The 22,573-nt window shown below is 39.4% G+C and overlaps 1 protein-coding gene across 1 annotated transcript in view; it reads right to left on the bottom strand.

Moving 5' to 3' along the window:
* Positions 1-761: 761 nt before the first annotated feature.
* The window catches only part of TMEM131 (transmembrane protein 131), a 92,998-nt gene continuing 71,186 nt past the window's right edge, over positions 762-22,573 (bottom strand). Inside the window, exons 27-41 of the mRNA XM_051806781.1 lie at positions 21,885-22,027; positions 20,572-20,758; positions 19,247-19,432; positions 17,187-17,345; positions 16,006-16,601; positions 12,436-12,611; positions 11,130-11,257; positions 9,657-9,781; positions 9,349-9,507; positions 8,437-8,608; positions 8,009-8,130; positions 7,808-7,904; positions 6,625-6,722; positions 5,135-5,298; positions 762-1,786 (exon numbers count right to left, since the gene is read on the bottom strand). Coding sequence (XP_051662741.1) covers positions 1,490-1,786; positions 5,135-5,298; positions 6,625-6,722; positions 7,808-7,904; positions 8,009-8,130; positions 8,437-8,608; positions 9,349-9,507; positions 9,657-9,781; positions 11,130-11,257; positions 12,436-12,611; positions 16,006-16,601; positions 17,187-17,345; positions 19,247-19,432; positions 20,572-20,758; positions 21,885-22,027 — 2,809 coding nt within the window. The 3' untranslated portion in view covers positions 762-1,489. The remainder of the gene's footprint in view (positions 1,787-5,134; positions 5,299-6,624; positions 6,723-7,807; positions 7,905-8,008; positions 8,131-8,436; positions 8,609-9,348; positions 9,508-9,656; positions 9,782-11,129; positions 11,258-12,435; positions 12,612-16,005; positions 16,602-17,186; positions 17,346-19,246; positions 19,433-20,571; positions 20,759-21,884; positions 22,028-22,573) is intronic.

The raw sequence follows: 22,573 nt of genomic DNA, 5'->3' as shown, positions 1-22,573 counted from the left end.
TCAAGCTTCTGCTGGTAGCAGCAAGAAGCCAGCAGTCTGACAGTTGTAGAGATTTTGTTTACATAATGCAAACTGGAAAAGGGCTCACTTGGTTAAATAAATAAGACACTCATTTCATTACACACAAAACCTTTATGCTACAAGCAATATTAATTAAAATATACTGTTCTTACTCTTTTGAAGGATGGATTCTGATAAAAATCTGCTGCTGTAAATTTTAAGCAGAGCCACTGAGTCATGAGTAATTTTATGTTGTTAGTCTCTTAATTCTTTCTGGTAATGGAAGGGTTCACTTTTACTTGGCTTTAGCTCAGAGGAATATACGCAGTCACTGGGGCTTGCCCTACTGTTAATGAAAGGAAACAGGCACCTTAAAGGGACAGATAAATTATATCTAAGAATAGCAATGTTCTTGTTCAGACCTATGCATGAACAGTGTTATAAAGGTATGGGTGTAACATAAACAGCAGCAGCTGCTATTATGCCTCATAATTGGAAACTCAAAACAGCACAGACATTTTTCCAGGTTTTTGCTATCCAGTGGATTGTCAAGAGCATGGCACTGTGTAACCTTGAAGAGTTTCTATTCTCTGCTATGATACAAACCCACGCTGTTGAGAAGCCAGGTCCCCTCTGCAGGGAAGTTTCTGGAAATGCAGGCCCTGTGCACAGTAGATTTTGGCCTAAAGGCAACACCAAGGAGAGTCATGCATGCACAAGTCCAGAAAACATGTGAGGAACAGAGCTATAGCACACAAACCTTGAAAAAAGCAGTATTTATTTTAAAGTACAACCCAAAGTTGTATCTGTAAGAAATGCACAAGGTATCTTGTTTCTTCCACAAGTCTTGGCTGTGTGCATTTCAGTTCAACTTAAAAATGCATTCAGGTTTACAAATGTACAAACAGCACAAAGTGTATTACAGTCTCAACAGAATGCTCTTACATTCAGCCACTTTGCTCTTAAGGTTTTCTGTTGGATTTGTTGGTATTTTTTGTTGATTTTTTTTCCTTTTTACATTCTTACAACCTGTGTTAACAAAGCCTTATTTTAAAAAAATACTCTGCATTTTAGCACAAAGTGCTTTTTGATTTTAAATTAGAACTTGGAGGATAACACTGGAAAAAATTTAAAAAACCAAACCAGTACTTTTCATAAAAGTATTGCATGCCAGGACCATTTTATAGTTCAAATTGTTTCCTAAAGATGGTGGATGGTAAAATATGAAACCAGTGAAACTGTTCATATTTACAGGTTTCAGCTGTAGTTGGGATTTGTGACCACACCCAGACTTTTTCAAGCTTATCTGCAATCTCACACTACCATATTGCAGGACAGACTTTAGAAAGGAGCAAATGATGAAAGCATGACTGACAGGGGGAGTGGGGGGGGAAGCAATGACCAGCAACGGCCTGAAAATGATGTTTCAAAAATTTGCATTCAGAATTGTATCGTGACCTGTATAAGAGTTCTTTCCTTTTACTTAACTTTAGTTTTCATGAGGATAGTGTGAATTAGACCAAGGATCTGAACTTCTTCTTCCAATCGTTGGGCTCCAAATTCTCCAAGGATTGTAGGTCTGTCCCATGTCTTCAGCAGGATTGGCAACGGTGGCAGCAGCAGGTGGCGGAGGAGCAGCAGAGGAGTTTTCACTACCCATGAGATCGATGCCTGACAACGCGTTTGTTGGAGTGGTGAAAGGAAGGCCACTGTTGAGGTTACTTGACCAAATGGAACTGCTGAACGGAGTAGTGGACCACAGGCCACTGGGGTTGCCAAGGATTGACTGCAGTAAAGACAGAGCCAGGTAAGTGGCAGTTTGGTAACCTCTATTTTCACCTTGTTTACAGCCCCCCTGAAAGAAAAGTATCTGAGCAGCAGCAGCAGCAGCAGCAAGCCTGCTCTGGAACCCCTCCTGTCTTCCCTGCAACATGGAGTTCTGAACTCCCTTTAGGAGAGCTTTCCCACAGGAACCACATTACTATGTAACTGAACACATTTGGGAGCTTCCCTGCAGAGTGCAGTCACATCATAGGCTTTTAGGCTGTTTTCATTTGAGCTTTTACATCCCCATACCATTGCTAATTTAAGCACTATGAGTATTCAAGCTTTAAACACACAAGGGCCAGAACACTCAAGCTTAAACAACCTAGTTAGAATGAGGTAGATAAATACGGTTCAAGTCTTGAAAAACCAACAAATTCAAGTTGCAATGGAAGGTAACAGCAAAGTCTTTTTATGATTTTTTTTTTTCTTTTCCAGCTGTTTGCAAACTTATCTCCCTGTATTCAGACATTTCTGTTTTGGATGAAGCTACCTGTGTTCAGCCCCACTGTTACTCCCCCATATTCCCAGTATATACTTTTCCCCCCATCCAAAACTTTTCCAGATGAGGGGAGAGGGGATAGGAGACCTAGCCATTTATCACTGAGTTCCAGTAAGTTTGTCCTGGCTCAAGACACTTGGAAGCCTCTGATGTGGTCACGGTGCAGATGCAGGTGTGCTGCATCATGTCACAAATGCATTTGGGATGCACAGGACAGGTACAGAAAGCCTAGAGAATACATGCAGGAACGAACAGGGCCCAGGTTCTGTCAACTGCTTTATTAAAGGCCAAACAGTAGCAAGCAACCAGCAGAGGAACCTAACCCGTGGTGTGGGGGAAAGTGATACCCAGAAACAGCCAAAGACAGAGATGGGAAAGGCTAGCATAACTTTCATGCTAATATTAGCAGAGAACCTGCCACATGTAGGCTTAGCACACCACATATCTCAGTGTCAACAGATTTAATGTACATATGCTGTAAATTCATTTGCAAATATACAGTAAACTTGATACATCCCAAAGGCAGTGGACTTGTTGAGTAACTGCTGTTAAGGTACAAACATCCTTATGTTTGGATTCACTAGGGGGAGAGATAGGGCACCTCTTCCCAAGATCTCCGCCTCTAGAAAACACACACTAAAGGTTAACCAGTATCAGTGTTCTCTGCATCTGGAGATTTAAATTAAAATCTCTTTAGGAAAGAAAACAAGGTAGACTCTGAAAATTTCTTCATTTCAGGTTTTTATTCTCTCCCCTGGAATGAAGAAGATAGGCTCAATCTAATCATACCTGCTATGGCTTGGACGCTAACACAATATCAAAGGGTCCTCACAGAATTTGCTACCAAGGGCTGGAGCATTGCTACCAAGAGCTGGCAGCTTTGAGCATTACTCGGGGGTTAACCCAGCCAATGTCATTAGGACTCTTTGATGTCACTGAGAAACTGAGCCAAATCAGGGTGACAGTGTATTACTGTCACACAAATAAATGGTTATATTTAAGCTATACAAGCATTAGGCTACTAAGCCTACAGCAGGAAACACTCTGCTGCACAGGCACAAACCCTAACACACTAAAGGTCCACCCTATTATGGGAAATAAATCAGAAGCAACCAGGAAAGAAGCAGAAAAGAAGAGTGCCTGATATGCCCTTTGAAAGCTGGTAGAGGAAGATAAAAAGTGGCTGGCAGGCAGAACTACACATGGGGAAACAGAGAAAAGGGGAGTAGGGGAATGTGCTTAGAAAGAAACCTGGATAAAAGTACCACAGCAATGCAGCCAAGGCTGAGGGGAGACAGGACCCAGAAGTCAAATGCTATTTAGTATAGAAGCACAGTTGTGCAGAAAAGGGGAAAGCAGGAGTTAGAATAAGGAAGGAAAACAATCAAAATCAACCCCCCCGAAACCTTCCTAGAAAAGAGGGTAACAACAGCCACTGTCTAAGTGCTGTTTGCAACAATGGCTTTGGCTCTTGTGCCAGAACAGAGGAAAGGGCAGGGCCCTGGCCTGGTACCTGCTCTCTTATTGAGCACTTAGAGCAGGGAGGCCCAGTAATAGGAAAAGCTAAGCTTTCCCGTTCTGGCTTGCCATAAGCATTTGAAAAAAATCACTGTTATTAGAAAGGTTTTGAATGTTTCAGTCAGTTTGCTGCTTCTTGTTTATTAAGTGACCTTCTCCTTGAATAAGCTCCTAAAATGTCTCCTCCCTAAATCAAAGAATTTAAAGGGAGTAACTGACAATTCTTCTATACCATTTGTCTTGGCTTCTGTCTCAATGCTTCCTGAAGCACACTTCCAAATATTTTTCAGAAGCAGACAGGAAATAGGAGTTAGGAGCTAGAGAGCTTGTTCCGGTTGTCCTCAAGCCCTCCTTCCATCAAATGCTGATGAAACCTGCCCTCCATGTGACCAAAAAGCAAAAAACTCTCCTTACATAGTTTTAGAGAGGTTCCAGCTCCAGTGTAACCACATGACAAGGGCAGGATCAGTGAGTCTGTGTATATAAGAAGCTGTGTGACCTTCTTCGGCTTCCCCTGCCCCCCCCCCATCTGAACTGCTCCCAGGTGAAGTAAACACTGCCTATTACTCACTACAAAAACATTTTCAGAAGTCAACATGAAGAATGATTTCTGCTGGCAGTGGAGGCAGCTGTTGCAGTCTAAGTTTTAGTCTGACAGAAGGATGGCACAAGGATGACAGTGTAGTGCTACAACCCATAAAAGGTGGGTTTTTTTCTTCTTTTTCTATACTCGAGATTTCCATCAAAATTAGTAGTCAGTTTAAAGACTTCACTTTATGCTCAGTCCTTTAGTGTTTTTTCTAAGCTGAAAAGAATATATTTAAGGTCTTTTAGATAAGCTTTTTGGGGACGTTTTGTTAATTTACAAGCAGGTGCGATGCTGGATTCAGAAAGCAGAATCAAACTCTGAAAGTTATCATACTGGCTAATTTGCAACTGTCCCTCAAACTAGAAGTGACTGAGCCAGTGCCCAGCCACTGCACAGGAGCAGAACACCTCTTTCTAAAATCCTGAAATGGAATACACTAAGTGCCGCAAGATGCTCTCGTAAGAAGTATTTTTATGTGAATATAAATATCCAGTGTACATGGATTCATCATCTGCAAGCAGGCAGACTTTGTCCAACAGCCATATCAACTTAACTACACAAAGATGAGTATGTGTAAATTCCCTCTTCCTTTATTCTTCAGTTTATTTTTTTCACCCCCAAATCCTCTGAATTAAATTAGATGGAGATACAGAACAAGTTGGTAACAGTAATAAAACACTGTATTTGGACTGAATACTTACTGCAGTCGTATGAGTTGGGGAACTCGAGCTTGTTGGCCAGGAGGGTACAGAGTCTGTAGCTGAAGGATCCCAGATGGATGATGGAACATTATTGAATTCACTCCAGTTTCTCTGAACATCCTGCCCATACGCAGATCGAGCTAAACCAAGTTTGCTAAAAACCTCTAAAAATAAAATGAAATAAAACTGAGTACATTACTCTTACTCTTTTTCCAAGAATAACACTCTTCACAGTCATTCCCCATACTTTTCTTGCAGGTCCTGCTGCAGTGAGATTAGAAGAGGTCACACAGTAATACAGATCTCATGTCACCTGGCTGACATCAGACAGTGGCTACAAAGTTAGTCACAGTTATGGTGGAAAAAGGGTTAAACACTTGCTGTGTATAATTCAGTACAAGCCTAAGAGATTGTGGACACACTCAACTGTGGATGCAGCAATACTGAGAGTCCTAGCAGTTCCTGGTAACAAGGTAACTACAGGTGGAGCAGGTGACTGGGCTGAAGGAGCCTCTAGTAGTGGCAGCATTCATTGGCCTCACAGCACTCCCTTCCCAGGTGACTCCTGGTAGGAGGCAACACTGGTGGTGCCCCATCCCCATCTCTGCTATGAAAAGGAGAGGGCAGCACCAGCAGTCCCAGCTCGCCTCTTCCCTGCACATGGAACTGGTCCCAGGCTCTTACTGGTGTCCCTCAGAGTCACTGGTGCCAAGGGTTGCTGATGAAGATGAAAAAACTCCACAGCAGCAGCATCTGCCATTGTTTGCATTTTTCAGCAGACATACAACTTTTTTGGTAGATAGCATTTTTCAGTCGACACACTATCCATTTTGCAGATGCCACAGTTTGCTTTGCTTATCATCTTTTGCAGCTGCCTTAAAACACACCATGGATCCCCAAATACCGTATGGAAATCTTCCCAAGTACACAGAGCATCCATGCCCTGCAATATAGCCCGCCTGCCCATCTCCGTGTCATTTACTAAAGGTTTACCTAAATATTTAAATACAGGAATTGACTGCTGGGCTTAGTATGCATCAGTTCATTGTACAGCTATACAAATACTGGAGGAAAACACAAGAGGAAAGCAGCAGGTCATCTGGGGCCATTGCCTCACTTACAGAGCAATGGTTTTATATGCTGGTCTTTATGCTCAGGAAACCACAGGCCTATTGGCACTCTTGTGAGACCTACAGTAAAGCTTTGGAGGAGGGGTGGAGGGAGGGGAAAAGACTAAGAAAAAAATTCAAATATCAGAAATTCCAAACCCAAGCATTTCCAGGCCATCAAACACTCAAAGAATTTCCACTAACACTTTCTCTGGACTGAAACAGAATATATCACCAAATTCTTAACACACTTTCCTACACAGTCTTCCCTTTTAGGTGTGAGGATGGGAATGCTGTCTGCACTTAAGACTATGCAATGGAGATACACCATTTCTTTACCTGTATTTGAATATGGAACAATATCTGAAAAGGAAAACTCACCTCCAGTTAAATTAAAAGAATGTCCAAATGCAGAGAATGAGTTGAGAGGCGTGAAATCGGGACTGCTGGGATTGCTGATAGGACTCCACAAACCCGAACTACATATTATGGAGTAACAGGAAAGCAATACACAACTTATTAACAAAGTACTATTGACAACATTAAGTTACTGATCTATGTACAAATGTATATGTACAAGTGTGTGTATATACTTAACCATATATGTATTTAATGGTGATTGAGAGTTATGAAATCAGCTTATTTTTGTTTCATAAGGGATCTCAGTGAAATACCATTTTCCTGTGTATACACCCACCTTGGAGCAACACAGTAATACAGACACAGTGCTCTTTAATCTGTAGATTGAGCATAAACACAAACTTGAGAGTGGCTCTTTTGAACAGTTTTTCAGCAAACTCACAGGGTCCAAGCCATAGCGCAGTTTTTTTGGCAAGCAGGTAAAAATTAGAGCCACTCAGAAGGGATACAAATGCTCATGCTCTGGCTTGTGGGTAAGCTTCTTGAAACTAACATGAGTTAACTGGAACCCGTGAGAAACATTCACAAAAACAAACACCCTCTCTTCCCCACCCAACTTCACTCAGAAAAACAATTCCTTTGCATATTGAAGCTTGAATTCAAGTCTCTTACCTATTCCACAAAGATAACCAGACACTGTTTTTTACAAGCGAGATCAGGATTCACTGCCAAAATATGCCAGAAAATACACGTGCCTTGGGGAACGTGACTGAGTGTAGCTGTATTCTGCTCCTACTCAGAACACAAAGCCCACTGATAGTTCTGATCTTGGTGTTAAAATTGGGAGTGAAAGGTATTGCTGTACAGCAAGATATTCTTCCTGTGAACTATTTCAAGAGACCTTGGTACACACTCTTCAGTACTGAGAGAGCCAAGCTGATTTCTCATTGTTCGAATGCCTGAGAACACAAGATTGTGTAAGGGGAAGTTCCTATCACATGTAGAACATCCTTCTTTCTAGTTTTGAGTCACTTGCAATTTCTAAACTTTTACACAACGTGAGAGATGCTGTGCTCAGGCTTTAAAAAATAGCTTAAAAAAAAGTAACCAGAATGAATTCTGTCACTCCCTTCAAAATGCCATTAATAGTTCACAATCTTCTTTTCTAGATGCTCGGTATTTGCCTAGAGAATATAAAAATTACCTGTCAGAGCCATCACTGTCAACAACTGTGTGGGAAATGCTGATATTGCTGGAAACATCCATCTTGCTTGGAGAAGCCTTTGGTAAACCACTGCCACCTGCAAGAATATGTATGTAAAAAATGAGGAAATAAACCCTAGCAAAATAACAGAACATTCAGGAAATATTCAGAAATATTTACAACTCCAGACTGGTTCTGTACCTGGGCTCTTGTCATAACCTGCAGCTACAGCAGCAAAAGTGGGGTTACCATTCCTGCCTGGAAGAGAAGCTGCCTTTGACAGCTTATGTTTGGTACCATTAGGCTGCTTGCTTTTCATTTCACTAAAAAGAAGAAAAAAAAAAAAAGAAAAAAAAAGAGTAAAGTTCTGGACTTCAGCAGTTTGATAAAAAAACCAGCAATTTAAGCTAGAATTTACGAAAACTTTCACAACAGCTCAACAGTTCCTGTAATTGCACCTTTTTCCAATCTACCAAGTTGTAAGAAACACCAGAAAAATATAAATAGTGTGGCAAGATATGCACAGTGGTGTATCTGCAAAAAAGCAGTTTCCACAGGAAGAGGAACCGGCAGGTTCCACAACTGCTCGGTGTCTGTGAAATCAGTAGGAGGCACCGATCTGGACTCACTTGCTGCAGCTGCTGTTCACAATGCTGCTGTAAGTGCCTCCTCGTGGCCCAAAAGCAAATGATGTGGGAGGAGGAGGAGATGGAGAGGCGGGTGTTGGTGAGGGCTGTCGCTGTTTCAGGAAAGCATCTGCATTCAGGGTTTGTAGAGAGAGCTTATAAAGGTTGTCTGTAGCTATAGAGAGAAACACAAAACATCTTTCATAGTATTTATATTACTACAAAGGCTTCTCGAACTTCTGCTATCCTTTCTGTTCAAATGGAGGAATTATGACAAAGGCTGTTTGCTCCCAGTGATGGAAGCAGCAGTTTCTTCTCTATGTTCACCTCTGGTTATTCAGGTTTACCATCTATTTTCAGAGAGACTGTATTGCAACAAAAGTGCCAAGACAAACAGATCTGTACAGAAGAAGGAATCTTTCCAAGTGAGTGCTGTGGAGAGGGATGATTTAAGTTCACAAGCAACCAAGAGGAAGGTGATTTGGTTCCCACACGAGGGAACATATAACGCAACGAAAATGCTTGTAAGAGTGTCCCCTGCCAACCACTGCATTAAAGTGTTCTCAGTGTTCCCTCTCAAGGACAAATCATCTAATTAGTTTCAACTTTGGCTGCAGCAGACTTGACCAACCAAAACCCCATCTGCTGTAGAAAATGCATATTTTTTGAGCAGTAATTCTCATTTCCTCAATTCCTCCAGCAGCTTCTAAATCCTGTTCATCACTGAAGAACTGTAGAATGGTCCATGTTCTGCCTGCACCATTTTCAAACCTCCCAAATCAAATCAGATGCTATCAATAAGGGGTCTACAGCAGAAAAACACAGCATAGCTATGCAGTGAAAAGGAGACAGGTTTCTATCTACAGATATTAATTGCAGAAGACTCATTCTGTCAATTGTCTAATGATTACTTACAGCTGCCAGCTTTGTGGAGAGGCACAGAGTCCCACTCTGGTGGTGGAGAATCCTTTTCCCCTTCTGAGCTGCTTGTGTTTCCTAGTTCTGGCCCAGAACCACTGGGGAGAAATTTGGCTAATACTGATGGCCTGCTCTCCATTAATTTACTGCTTGGACCTGTTAAAACAAAAGAAGAAAAGCAAGTGTATGGATAATAAACTGAACAGCTTTCTTCGCACACCAGACTTGTAATTAAGCACTCAAGAGGGGTTACAAACAACCAAATAAAAGTCTTGATGTATTTATAAAAAACAGCCTCACACTACCTCTTGTTTTGGGGAGGTTTCTTGATTTAGACCCACTCGTCAAAAGGTGCTGTGTAGAGATCTTGGATGGAAAGGGTTTGCGCTGCTTGTTTTCCAGTGAGGGAGTATAAGACAATTCCAAGGGACTAAATGAAAACAGAAATTCATTTATTTTGAAGTGCTGAAAAGGACTTTATACACATACATACATACACATTATATATATGGGCCATACATGCTTTCTAACAAAACAGTGGTCTCTTGTGGCTTTCTTATGAATAAGCAGAATTATGTTTTTCTCCTATATGCAACTCCACCCTTCATAGCCCTAGCTCATTTTCTACCCACACTGCTCCACATTTGTATTAGGGCTCACTCACCTTCCAGGAGCAGCTTTCATCCTGGAGCTCCAGGATTACAAAACCTGTTTGATTATAGAGAGGCAACAAGAGATAGCAACTACCCTTTTTCTACTCCGCCCCCACACAACCCTGTTAAGATCATGTGCTCCTAATATGCTATTGCCCTAAATGTATAGGACTGTTTTTTAGTCAATGATATAAAATTATTCAAATGCACCACCAAATTTATCTGGCTGTATACTGCTCTTTTTCTGTAGGTATTTGATTCCATCTCTCACACTTTCTAGTAGAAGGATCCTTCTTGTAGAAGGATTCCAAACCAGCTCTCATTGTGGTCTTTGAAAACTGTCACATGTAACGAACTTCTGAGTTATATGATAAAGGAAAGTACATAATGATAAGAATAAATAAGATAAGGAGGAGACTTTACCAGGCACGGTTTTGAGAAATATTTTGAAAAAAAATAATTTCTTCTAACTACTGAACTCAGTCTACTATTAAATACAGCAACAGGGAAAACATAGCCAATATACTACACCTCAGTTCAGTAAAGTTTACTTTTGTGGCACTTGGATAGCGACCTGGTTTCAGAATAATACTTTGGAATGAATTAGCTATAGTAAGACTAAGATTCTTCATTTTGCCCATTTCTATTTGCTGCAATCAACCACTTGACACTATGAGACAGCAGCAGCAGCCTTCTTTCATAACATATCCAAGACTCTGACCTTACTCCGTGATATGAAAATGAAAACTGCATGGCTGCAGTTTCACCAATGGCACCAACTAAAGGCACTCCTGTTGGTGCTGCCTCACTGTGCTGCCACTAGAAACATTAACCCCACTTGGTGTATGCAATGCCTATTATAAAAATCTTAACATTGCTTTGCCGGATTTTCATGTCTGGATTTAGCTGTCACTTATGTGCTATATTCCCCTTTAACTAATTTATTATTTACAAGCTTCAGATATTCCCTGATATCAAGGAAGGAAGAAGAAACTGTTTAAAGGTACCTGCTGTTGGTATTTGCCAAACTGGCAGCCACAACAGTCAAATACAGAGATTTTTATCAATACATCTTCCCTTCAAGCACAATACTTTCACTACTAAAAAAGTCTTTATTATGCTTACCTGGTTTTCACATCTACAGGGATTTCTTTCTTGATACCTGTAAGCACTTTTTTAGTTTTCTGTTTTACTGGGACTATTTCACTTTCAGGTTTTTCTGCTATAACTTTTCCCTTTTGTTTTTCAGGTTCCTATAAAAGACATAACATATTAATATTAATTAAAAGCAAAGTTTTTCTTGCATCACAACAAACATAGTATAAACAGGACTGAGGAAAGAATGCTATTGGAAAACATGAGCATTTTTGTAGCACTGAAGTTCTCTTTTTATTACTTAGTGAGTTTACCTATAAAATGTGGTATCTATTTTTTCCTATTTGGAGAAGTAGAAATCGAAATAGCAAATTAATGTGCTTCAAGCAGATCTGGTGTTTGCAAATACACAGCTCCTCCAGCCACGGCCTCTGAGTCTACTTAATAACATGCTAGCTCTGTACTGAGACGTTTACTGCATCTGCTGTAACGCAGTCCAGGCCACCTAAAACAGACTCTTCAACAAAGCAAAGAATATGAGACACTTTACCATTCTATTTATTATTTCCTTTAACCGTACTTCTAATACTTCCTAAATACACGTATACTCTCAAATAGCCATCTTGAAAAAAAATCAGTGGTGATTTTCAAGTGACAACTTACTAAACCATAACCTTTAAAATATATCACAGGGATTTCCTTTTTTTTTCCCCCCCCCAGTCTTTTCCAAAGTTCAAATTTACGATGTCAATTTAGGCTTTGTTTTCTTCCTTTCGCAATTACCTCTGCTCTGTTTAGTCCCACTACACAAACTGGGGATTTAGTTTATTACCTAGAAGCAAGTGAGTCAAATGAGTCAAATAAAGGTAGGGGTATTGTATGAGGTAATTAAGTTAGCTACTTACTGACAAGTTACTACCGTTGATCTGACCCTTTGTAATTGACAAAAGACATGGATTTAGCATACACCTTAATTATGGAGTGAAATTAGTGTCCATACTGTGGCATTTTATTCCACAAATAGAATAGGCCAGGAGGGTACCGAGAAACAATTCCCACAATGCTGCTGGCAGCTGGTGGCTTATTCAAGCCACAGTCACCCAGGCATTTTCAGTCCTGTGACTACATGATTCAAGAATGTTTGCACTCATAGAGGAGCAAATTTGATAGAGAAATGAAGGCAAGGATCGGGAAAGATGTTTTTTAATTAATGTTCTTCCTTTGTTAGGGTATTATATGAAAGCTGAGGGTGGCGTGGCGGAAAGAGACTGTGTTCCTACTTCACCAGGGGACACACCAGCTACACAAAGGCCTCCTTTTCTGAGCAGTGCTGTACCTCTTTGAGCAGTGGTTCCGTATCTGGGTTTGAGGTTTCTGTTGTGGTTGAAGAACTGTCATCATCTGCCAAGGAATCCTTCAGCTCATCCTCTTGTTGCTTTCCTTTCCCTCTTCTGTCCTTTTCTTCCCGTTTTTTCTGTGGCTTAGCCTTGCGCTGAATTGTTTTCCCTTTTCCTAGGAAGATATGGATGCTTCAGATTCTCAACAGCAGTACTCAGAGACAGGCTAGTTCCCTTCATTTCAGAGGCTAACCCACATGATTAAGCCTCTGAAATGTGTTGCCTATTAGGACACACCAACCACTTAACTGCCCCTTCACTGTGAGCAAAAGCATTAGACTTGCAGAACTCCGTTCTCCACCATCTCATTTATGCTCCTGAGCTGTACCCTCAGTGTCTCTCTGTGGATGTGGGCACTTGGCTCCCTATTATTCTTCTCTGCTCTTTTCCTGGGATTGCTTTTAAACACAGAATTCAATTTGACAGTTTAACCATGTAAGATTACATTTAAACATAAACTTCAGAAGTTGACACAAGCTTTATCATCTGAACAAACAAAGAACAGAAACTATTAGCATGTTTGTCATTTAGAAAAAACACAAAATAACTTGAAATAAGACTAGTGTGAATGAGAAAAATCACTAATAGTATTTGTCTAGCAAACAGCTAAAAAAACCAAACACCTCAAACCTGAAAATCTTACACCCAAGTATGCTTTCTCCTCTTTCAGAGTGGACTATTCTAAGATGTCTGACTAAGTTGACTGTAAAAAAGTTTAGCTTGACACATTAAAATGTTACTATATCTCAAAGCAGGGAAAACAATGCATTAAACACTCCAAGGGATGTCTGATCAATTTTCTTGAAGCAATACGCATACAAATAAATAATGCTTACTTTTCCAGCCATTTCAGGTTAACTGAGGTGCAGCACAGTAGAAGGTCAAAATGCAGAGGTTTAAGAGCCTTCAAAATCAAGCCAAAGGTCCTGGCTTGTGAGACAGGCAGGATTAGGCTCCCAAGGAATAAAAAAGTCATCAAAAAAAAAAAAAAAAGCATCATGACAGAGCAACTGTGCATGTGCGTGTGTGGAGTCTTCATCAGCTTACCATTGCCTGTTGCTGTTCTCTTAGAGGATGTAAGCTTTCACAACATTCTTATGTCTTTTATTAGATGTAATATGCCTTTACTCATAGGATCTTTCTAATATTCTGCCCTTTAGAACAAGCATTTTCATTTATGAGCCACACAGTGCCTGCATACAGCCTCCTGGACAGACTCAGCAGCTCACTCAAGCCTCAGTTAACCTGTGCTGAATAACTGGATTCAGCCTCTTCTTGGTTTGTACCAGCATGAGTTGGAACTGAGACTGGAAGCACCATGACAGCTGTTATATTTCATCTGGCAAAATGGTAAAGTTCGTACCAAACCAGAAATTTGCCAGTATTTTGGGAAATACCAAACCAAATACATATAAAGAAGTAGTTCCCTTAAACTTTGTTTTTTTAACACATAAATATCAATGGCTGTATCAAGAAAACAAAAGTAGTGGAATTACAAATATGCTTTTCAGCATGAATGCAAACAGATGCATAAATACAAGCACATCTTTCTACGGAAATTTTCTAAAGGTCTGCTTCTGGTATATTGGGGGTATTTTGGATGTGCCTCAGGTAGCCATGCTCCAAGATTTGCTTCAAATGCAGTCTAAATTCAGGATTGCTAAGCAGTTTAGTGTTCATCATTAGAAAATCTATGTAAAGTGTTGTAATGACATTAAAATATAATGCAAAGTAGCTTTTTAACAAAAATCTAATGCAGCCTCTGCAGCAGTGAGCTAACACACAAGTATTAGGAAGCTGAAAAAATAGACTATAAAAACAGGAATCCTGCACAGCATCTTATGACAGACAGTTTAGTCCAGAAGCTCGTGTTTCTGCAAATGTTTGTGACTAGTTCTATCTACTTACCTAAAGACAAATATCAGTGTGTGTATATAGATCCAGATAGAACTTCCTCTACAGTTTTACATTTTTAGAGAGGGCAAATGGAAATGGGTACACTACATTATCTGGATTGAGAATATGCTTTTGAAACTGAACTCAGTGGTCCCCATAAAGCATGTGCAGCTGCATCACAAAATCACACTCGAGTGCAAGAGTTGGTTCCTTCTTAGGCTGAACTAGAAATGGAAGATGTGCTCCAGAAGCACTCCTACCTCTTTAAGGCATTCAGTATGCAGACTGGATCAGTCCACTGCACATCTGCTCACACATGCCCTATGAGGACACTGCATCCTTACTGCCAGACACTTTGCTTTCCAGAGCTCCAGCACTGCACTGTTTGCCAACATAGACACTGTCCATGAAATCTACCTACTGTCACACCACCTTCTGGAAATCCATTTAGCCTTTATGGAATGAGTACCTGACAAACTGGTTGCAATTCTTTTAATTCCCCCAACTACATATACCCTTGCCAAAACCAAAACAGCATAAGTAGCATATTTCAGCAGGATCCCAAAGCCTCTCATCATTTCAGAGTCTCCACTTTGAAAGTCCAAATGCATTGTAACAGCCACTCTGAACTAATTAAGAACTTTCTGCTCATTACCACTTAACAGAGTGAAGCTTTCCTCTTTGGTGGTCCATGATCACACAGATGCTGTGGTGTTTATATGCCTTCCTATGACTCATTTTCTTAACTTGATCTCTAATAAGCAACACAGTATCAGTACCATTTCTGCACAACAGTATTGGTAGTAAAAGTGAAAATATGTTTAGAAATAAACACATTAAGATTAAATAATCACATAACTCTGAGACACAACTGAAATTGCTCATACAAAAATCATTATGAGAAGTTCTACTCTAACAAAGTGTTCATAAGAAGGAAATAACTGATGTATAATTTCAGAAGTCTAAACATATCTAATGTACAATATTAATTTTAAACTCTAGGCAACTGAAACGATGGATAAACAGTTCCAACTCAACTCTAACCTCATGCAAAAATGAATGTAACATATAGATACAGGTGCCATATGTTAATTTGCCGACCACCTGACATCAAGGATTTTTTACAACTGCAAGTCTGGACATGAAGAATTCCATTCCCAAACAGTACCACAGGGGCTTACCCATCTTTCTCTCTTCCCCTCCTCCCTGCCTCACTTTTCACAATACACTAGGACAACTTCCTTTTCCTTTCCTCAACCCTGAGCCTCAAGTATAAATCATGGAGGTGGGAGGCATGGATGCTAACCCAAAGGCAAAGGAGTAGCAACCAAAAGCATCTTTCTTCTCCCCGGGGATCAGATGTTTAGATATTCACACTTTGTTTCATCAAAACATTCCAGCATTTTTGCAGGAAGAATGACAAGCTAGCACAGCACAAACTTCACTGCCATAAAGCAACAGAAGTGTTTAAGACACAGGCACATACTGCAGGACAGAGAACACCAGAAGTTATTGTTTTTCACACTGTGAAAACATGACCTTTACAGCTGATTAAATCTTGTCCTGCGCCTTACATAATGAATCATCCTGTTAAAGCACAATTGTATTATTACCTTTGTTTTTTGCTAGTGGAGATGGGGGCTGCTCTGTAAACACATCAGGGGAAGGGGATTCTGGGTGGTCAAAGTCTTTTTCCATAGTTTCTATGAGCCCAGTGAGATCTGAATCCTCTGAGCTGTGCCTTCTGCTGCTGGCACATTCGCCATGAGGTGGGCTGAGAAGCGGGAGCTGTGGCAAAGTACTTTCAGTCTGTTGCTCTTGCTGCTGGGGCCCAGATGCTGGGGGTTGCTGGAGGGGCTGCTCTGCCAAAGCTGGTGCCTGCTGCTGCATTGGCTGCTGGTTCTGCCTCGTCCCCTTGGCTCTTCTGCCTGCAGCATGAGTCTGAGCTGTGGAACCCGAATCCAAGGTAAAGGGGCCCGTTCTGTTCACTGACTGCATGGAAGCTGCTTGTGCTGAAGTCCTGTTAGGTATGCTTGAACTGGTTTTGGATTTGATGTTTTCAACATCAGGTGCATTTCTATTGCTGTGAAGGTGTGCTGTTGCATTGCATTGTTTATGATTCCCTGCACCGGATCGTGAAGACGAACTGCCTGCTCCATAGATCCCTCTGGTTGAACTGTGATTAGAATCCGATCCAAGCATATTCAAGCTGGAAGAATAACATGTTTAAAACACACTTACAATGTTTCCATTCTTCACCATGAAAAAAGAATCACCATGTCCAAAAGAAGCCTTGAACTACACTGCTGTTGGCATGCAACCAGCAAAAATGTCTACAACTTGTCTGATAAGTCAGTAGCCTTCACCATTTCCCGTTCACTTGCTTGCTCTACATAGGAACCAAACTACAGTAAAATGACAGTCAATATATATATATATGTCAGAGGGAACACTGAAAGGAGAAGTTCTTTAGTTAACCTAAGACACCAAAGGTAGGAACTTCTGGCCTGCAATTTTTCTGCAGTCTATAACTTTCATTTTTGAGAGCATTAACAGCAATCTTGGTACAGTTTGGTTTTGGTGGGATTCTTTTCTTTCCTTTTTGTTTCAAAGAAAGGACATTCCTCACAATCACAAAAGTCATCTTTTAATCCAAGCCATCTTTTTATAAGTAACTGAGAAGATCTTTATTCATTCACCTATTCTATAGAGCAGTATTACTTTTTTACTGGCTTGATAATTAAAGAGGAAATAAATGGGAAAAATACCACAAGAACCCCAAACATTTACTTACTTTCCATCAGATGAAATTCCAACTATTCTCCTGAGATCAAGTGGCCTTCCCATATCAAAGGGAGGGTTTGAGGCCTCAAAGGACAAGCGTCTTCTAAATGGCTCCCAAATTCCTTGAGCTTCTAGATAGGCTGTTCCAATCACCAAGAGAAAGAGTACACTGCAGAGAAGAGAGGCAGTCATCTAAGGATTTATTTCTTAGTTTTGAGCATCTTAAGGTTAATGAGTTTAATCACACAGGACAAAAATTGTACCTTGTACTGAAAACGCTGAAAATTGCATCGAAACCACAATTTTGTCTGATAGAAACATAACACACAATAGCATAGTGTGATATATGCACATCACCAGCACTGAGAATGCAAACTAGATGCAAGTCTGACATGCAGTTGCCAAGAATAATAATCCAAATGAAAAAAAGTTGGACTTCAAAACCTGGAGCCACAAGCATGGTAAAAATCCAAACCAACAGTGATTTAGGGAAGGCTACAATAAACACCACCTTATCAAATTAAAAAACATGAACTATACAAACTCCTAGTGTTCATTCCTAGAAATTAAGGATAGCTTTGCAATGGTATGGAAGAATTATTTTAGTGACAACTACCAAACCCATACATGATGGCACCCTAAACGTAAGTGTGGCTGCCTATGCACAGGAACCTTGGAATATTATGAAATATGTTAGGACTCTTCTCTAGTTTGCTGCTAAGAAGGATGTTTGTACTTATAAAAAAAGACACAGTAAGGGATTAGTATTCTCTATTCTTTTGTAAAGTCTAATTAACAAGTACAGTAGATATAAATTATCCATGCAAACTACACTTATGAGCTGGTAAGCATTATTCACTGTCAAAAAACAAAAAAGAAACTCAGCCTATACATATCTAACAAATATACAGAAGTAAACCATGTAAGTACTTACTCAGCACTTTAAGTAATGCAGTGTTAGTGACTGCATTACTTAGGAAAGTGCTGAAGAGCAAAAAAAGAAAATGAAGTGGGCTGTAACTATGTTCTCTATTTCTTTTGTCAATCCCTAGAAGGAAAGACACCCTAAGTGAACATTTGTGTAACACAGTACAGCAAAATGGAAAAGCCAGTAACTTACTTTGAAGAAAAAAAAAAGCGCAGGAAATTACATGTACGTGAGAGTGTGACAATGCTTTGGATTTGCAGCACATAGAAAGACCACATTTTCATTACAGGCATCTACAGCACCAACTCCTTTCACACTTAGATATAGGCTTAACAGTAATAAACAGAAAAACAGCATTGTTGTTAGTGGTAAATCAAAACTCATACTGGTAAGTTTCCATGGTAGGGTTTTCCCTGGACAAAAGCAGTGGGGGTAAGTGTCTCACATCCAAGAGGTGAGCAGGGACAGACAGTTTATAACCTCAGATTTCAAATAAATAAAATAAGTAGATGTTAGACTATGTAAATGGTGGAATTTTCATCTCATAATTCAACCAGGCATAATGAACGTGTCTGTTTGCTGAGGAAAAAAGTGCATTAATATGCTGCTATGTAACCTGTGAGTCTGCAGTGTTGCAAACAATGTCCTTCAGGTTCTCAGAAATCCCATTATTAGTATCACCAGTTGTCTGTCACACAGCAGTGGCAGCAAAGTTAAATTCATCCAAGGCATCTGCTAAGCTCATTACAGTCACTGCCTCATATCTCTCTGAAGCACAATACTCCAGAAGGATGCTTACATTTCTATAGGAATTCATGGCTAGCAGTGCTTTAATACCTAATCTGATTCAAGACCCTACAAATTACCAGGGCTAAGAGGAGTATGTATCTCATTTAAGGAAACAGGCTCAAGCAAGAAGTATATTTTTTGTCCTTGCTTTGAGCACAAAGTTAGTACTCCTCAAGTCTTAAAAACTGTTCACACTCCATCTAGAGAAGTGTTTATTAATTTGTTCTCCTTTCTGACCTCACCCTATTTTACTTTACACCAATTACAGCATGTATGGAATACATATGTGCTTCTCTGTAACCTGTATTCAAGCAGCAGTAGTTCGTGTGTCTAAGAACAAACACACACACTACCTCATTATTCCTGAGATGATTATGTACAGTGCCAGTTCCCAATTGGGCCTGGGGAGAGCCTCTGCACATGTTGCCAACATGTGATATGGAAGTGATGCATTCAAGATAAATACGAATTCAGAGCCTCCTGCAGTGATGAATTTTAATTCACGTATGACTCTGGAAGCAGTGAAATCTGGTGTAAACCTGACAACAAAGTAAAGCATGTTAGAACTTTTCATGTGAATAGCACAAAAGTTTGAGGCAATTTTTATGACTCATAAATTAAAAAAAAAAACAAAACGACAAAAACCACAAAAAAACCCCCACAAAACCCCCACCAAAACAAACAAACAAAAAAATCAAACCTTATAACCCAACTCCATCAATTACCACACAGCCTAAACACACTTAAGAGTATCTATCAAATACCTCAAGAAGTGTTTGACTACATTCATTAATACCTATGCTTAACACATCTGATACTAGATTACTCCTGAGATACCATATTAAGTTATAATAACCAAAAATAAATTTCGACCAAATCTGTTAAAAAAAGCTATGAATACAGTAAAAATTTAACAGCAGCTCTAAGTAAGCAATGCAACCAACTACTATGGGAACTACAAAGTTTTTAAACATTTCACCTTTAAGTCATTAACGTGTGCCTTTTCAAAAACATCCCTACTACGTCATGGTCTCATCACAAACTAAGATTGTGTAGAAATACTAGTGAAGTTTCACTGCCTGCAGTATTTTGTACATCCACTTGCAGAACAGAAGCATCTTCTGAACTTGTTAGACAGAATATTCTGAGTAGTTAACTTTAAATCAAAGCACTGTTAAACGATCGGTGTTTGGTGCAGAGATCTTTTACAATAAAAACTGACAGAATTACACAATCACTATCATTAAGGCAACAGACAAAATATTCAAGACTAAAATACTGTTCATGACAATAACAATCCTTAGACTAAGGTTCTTTTCTACATACTGTAATGCACCAAAACCATATGTAAACCTAGATCCCACGTGCATTCACAACTAAAATGAAGGAAATGTATAAAATGCCATACAGTAACATTATTCTGACTCAGTAAGATATACTTACTGAATAGTAAGAGAAGTAATACTATATCCAGTCACAAAAACACAATATAATGAAAAATCAAAGTGTTTCCAAGTAGAGAGAAAAAATGTCATGATTGTGTAAAGTTATATAAAACCCCCAAACACTCAAAGCTTCAGTAAAAAGCCCTTAGAATTTAACCAAGAGAGTTTTCCTCTGAAACAAAATTAAAAATCCAAATGTAAGACTTGATTTAGATGTAAGAAAAAATACTTACAATATGACAATGTCTTTAGAGGCATTGGCACTTAGTGCAAATTCCTGACAGTTAACTACTTTAAATCCGTATCCTTCACATGTATAGCCACTGATTTCCATTGTTTTCACATTAATCTGCAGCTGTCCTGTATTTTCCACTTTAAATGTTCTTCTCAGTGTGAAATTTGGTTCTTTGTATTTCATTTCTAGAAAAAACCAGCAGAAACATGGTTAGTGTTATGCTAAACAGACATCTTTCACTACATTCATACTCTACAGCAGAATAGAGTGCTGTCAGTACTACAGCATAAGAGAGACTAGTGAGGCTCATGGAAATAAAATAAGTAACCTGTAGGAACATATCTCTGCAGCCAGATTCTTATCATTGTCAAGGCAGGGCATTTGTACAATTCCAGAGCCCTCTAACTCATCAGGGAAGAAATACCCTGAACCTCTGACAGCACTGCTACCTCATAAAAAAATCATCTAAGCTTCAAAGTTCTTTGATGTACTGCCTAATACCTTTGTGGTATTCTGTGAACAGTCCCATCAAACGAAGAATTAAAACTGTTGGGTTTTTTCTTTTGGTGTCTTAAAAATAAAAATCCATGGTTAGCTACACATATCTTATTAGTAAAAAAATACCTAAACCACAACATGTAAGAGGTAATGAGTAAACTTGACTTGAAGTTTTCTTATTCCTTCATCAAAAAAAGCAGAATAATCTCAGATAATAATTACCATGGTACCTTAGAAATATGTCTGGAAAACTGCAAAGTGGCAGAGCAGATTTTGACACCAGATACAACTAAACCTCTTCTATCAGTTCCTTCGGTTAATACAGGTACTCCTGGCTCTCCTCACAGAAGCAAGCCTGGGGCTACAGGGCAGAAAAACCTCTGATCTACAGTAGAATCTGGCTGCAATTTAATTTTCATCAAGGAGCATACCCGAACTTTTTCCCTGTTGGGTATGTGCTTAAAGATTCTGAAGGTGTGAGAAGAAAAAAAATACACAGAAGTTATGCCTGTGATCCAATTTGTCTTAAATTTAGGAATTACAGATTATGCTAATAAATATATCACGATCTTCATCTCCTGTGTCTTGCATTTTAATGAACACAGGGCTTCTGTTTTATCTTTCCTAGTTTTCAAGTTAAAATGAAAGACATATTTAATATTCTGCCTAAATAAAGTAGCAATTTTAAGATATTTAAAGGAAGGAAATTTCCGGGGCACTAGAACAGGGGGAGAATATTTCCACACATTTAAAGTTTTACATGTAAAATATAATTTCTTTTCTGTTCTGCATACTAGCTCAAGAAGTACTCACTTTCTGAACAGTCTTTTAATAATGCTTCTGTGATTTTAAAGCGTAAAGAACTTCCTGGACCTGGAGGTTTTCCTGCAATCCTCAAGCTCTCAGTTGTTCCTTGTCCTTGTACCATTATGGCATCTATTACAGTCAAATTATTTCTGTGTACAAAAAAAGGGGGAAACATTTATAAAAGCTTCTCTACGGACTATGAAGTTATATTCCAAATCTGGAGAACAAAAATATAAACAGTTCCACAGATAATTCCCTACAACATGGAAGTAAATACTGGGGATCTCAACCATAGTGTTTGCAAGACAAAAGGCCTAAGAAATCACAGCATATACAAATACAATGAAATACTTGTTAAAATTTGAATCTCTTATTAATGCATCACACACTTGATACAAAAGTGGAGTAGTTATTCAGAGCTCTTTAGTAAAGCCTGAACTTGCATTGTAGCTTGATCTTGTAATTGGCATCTGTAACCATTGTCTCTACTTTCAAAACAGTGTAGTATGTAGTTAAGAAATCAAGTTTCCAGGTATTGGTGGATGAAAAACCGGACATGAGCTGGCAATGTGCGCTTGAAACCCCCAAAGCTGACCACGTCCCAGGTTGCATCAAAAGCACAATGACCAGCAGGTCAAGGGAGGTGATTCTGCCCCTCTGCTCTGCTCTTGTGAGACTCCAACCTGGAGTACTGC

This window comes from Manacus candei, unplaced genomic scaffold (assembly GCF_025592945.1).
Source record: "Manacus candei isolate 608988 ecotype Guabito, Panama unplaced genomic scaffold, ASM2559294v1 h1tg000069l, whole genome shotgun sequence".
NCBI lineage: Eukaryota > Metazoa > Chordata > Aves > Passeriformes > Pipridae > Manacus > Manacus candei.
Note: the sequence above shows the minus strand (reverse complement) of the source record. Positions and strands in the feature narration are given on the sequence as shown.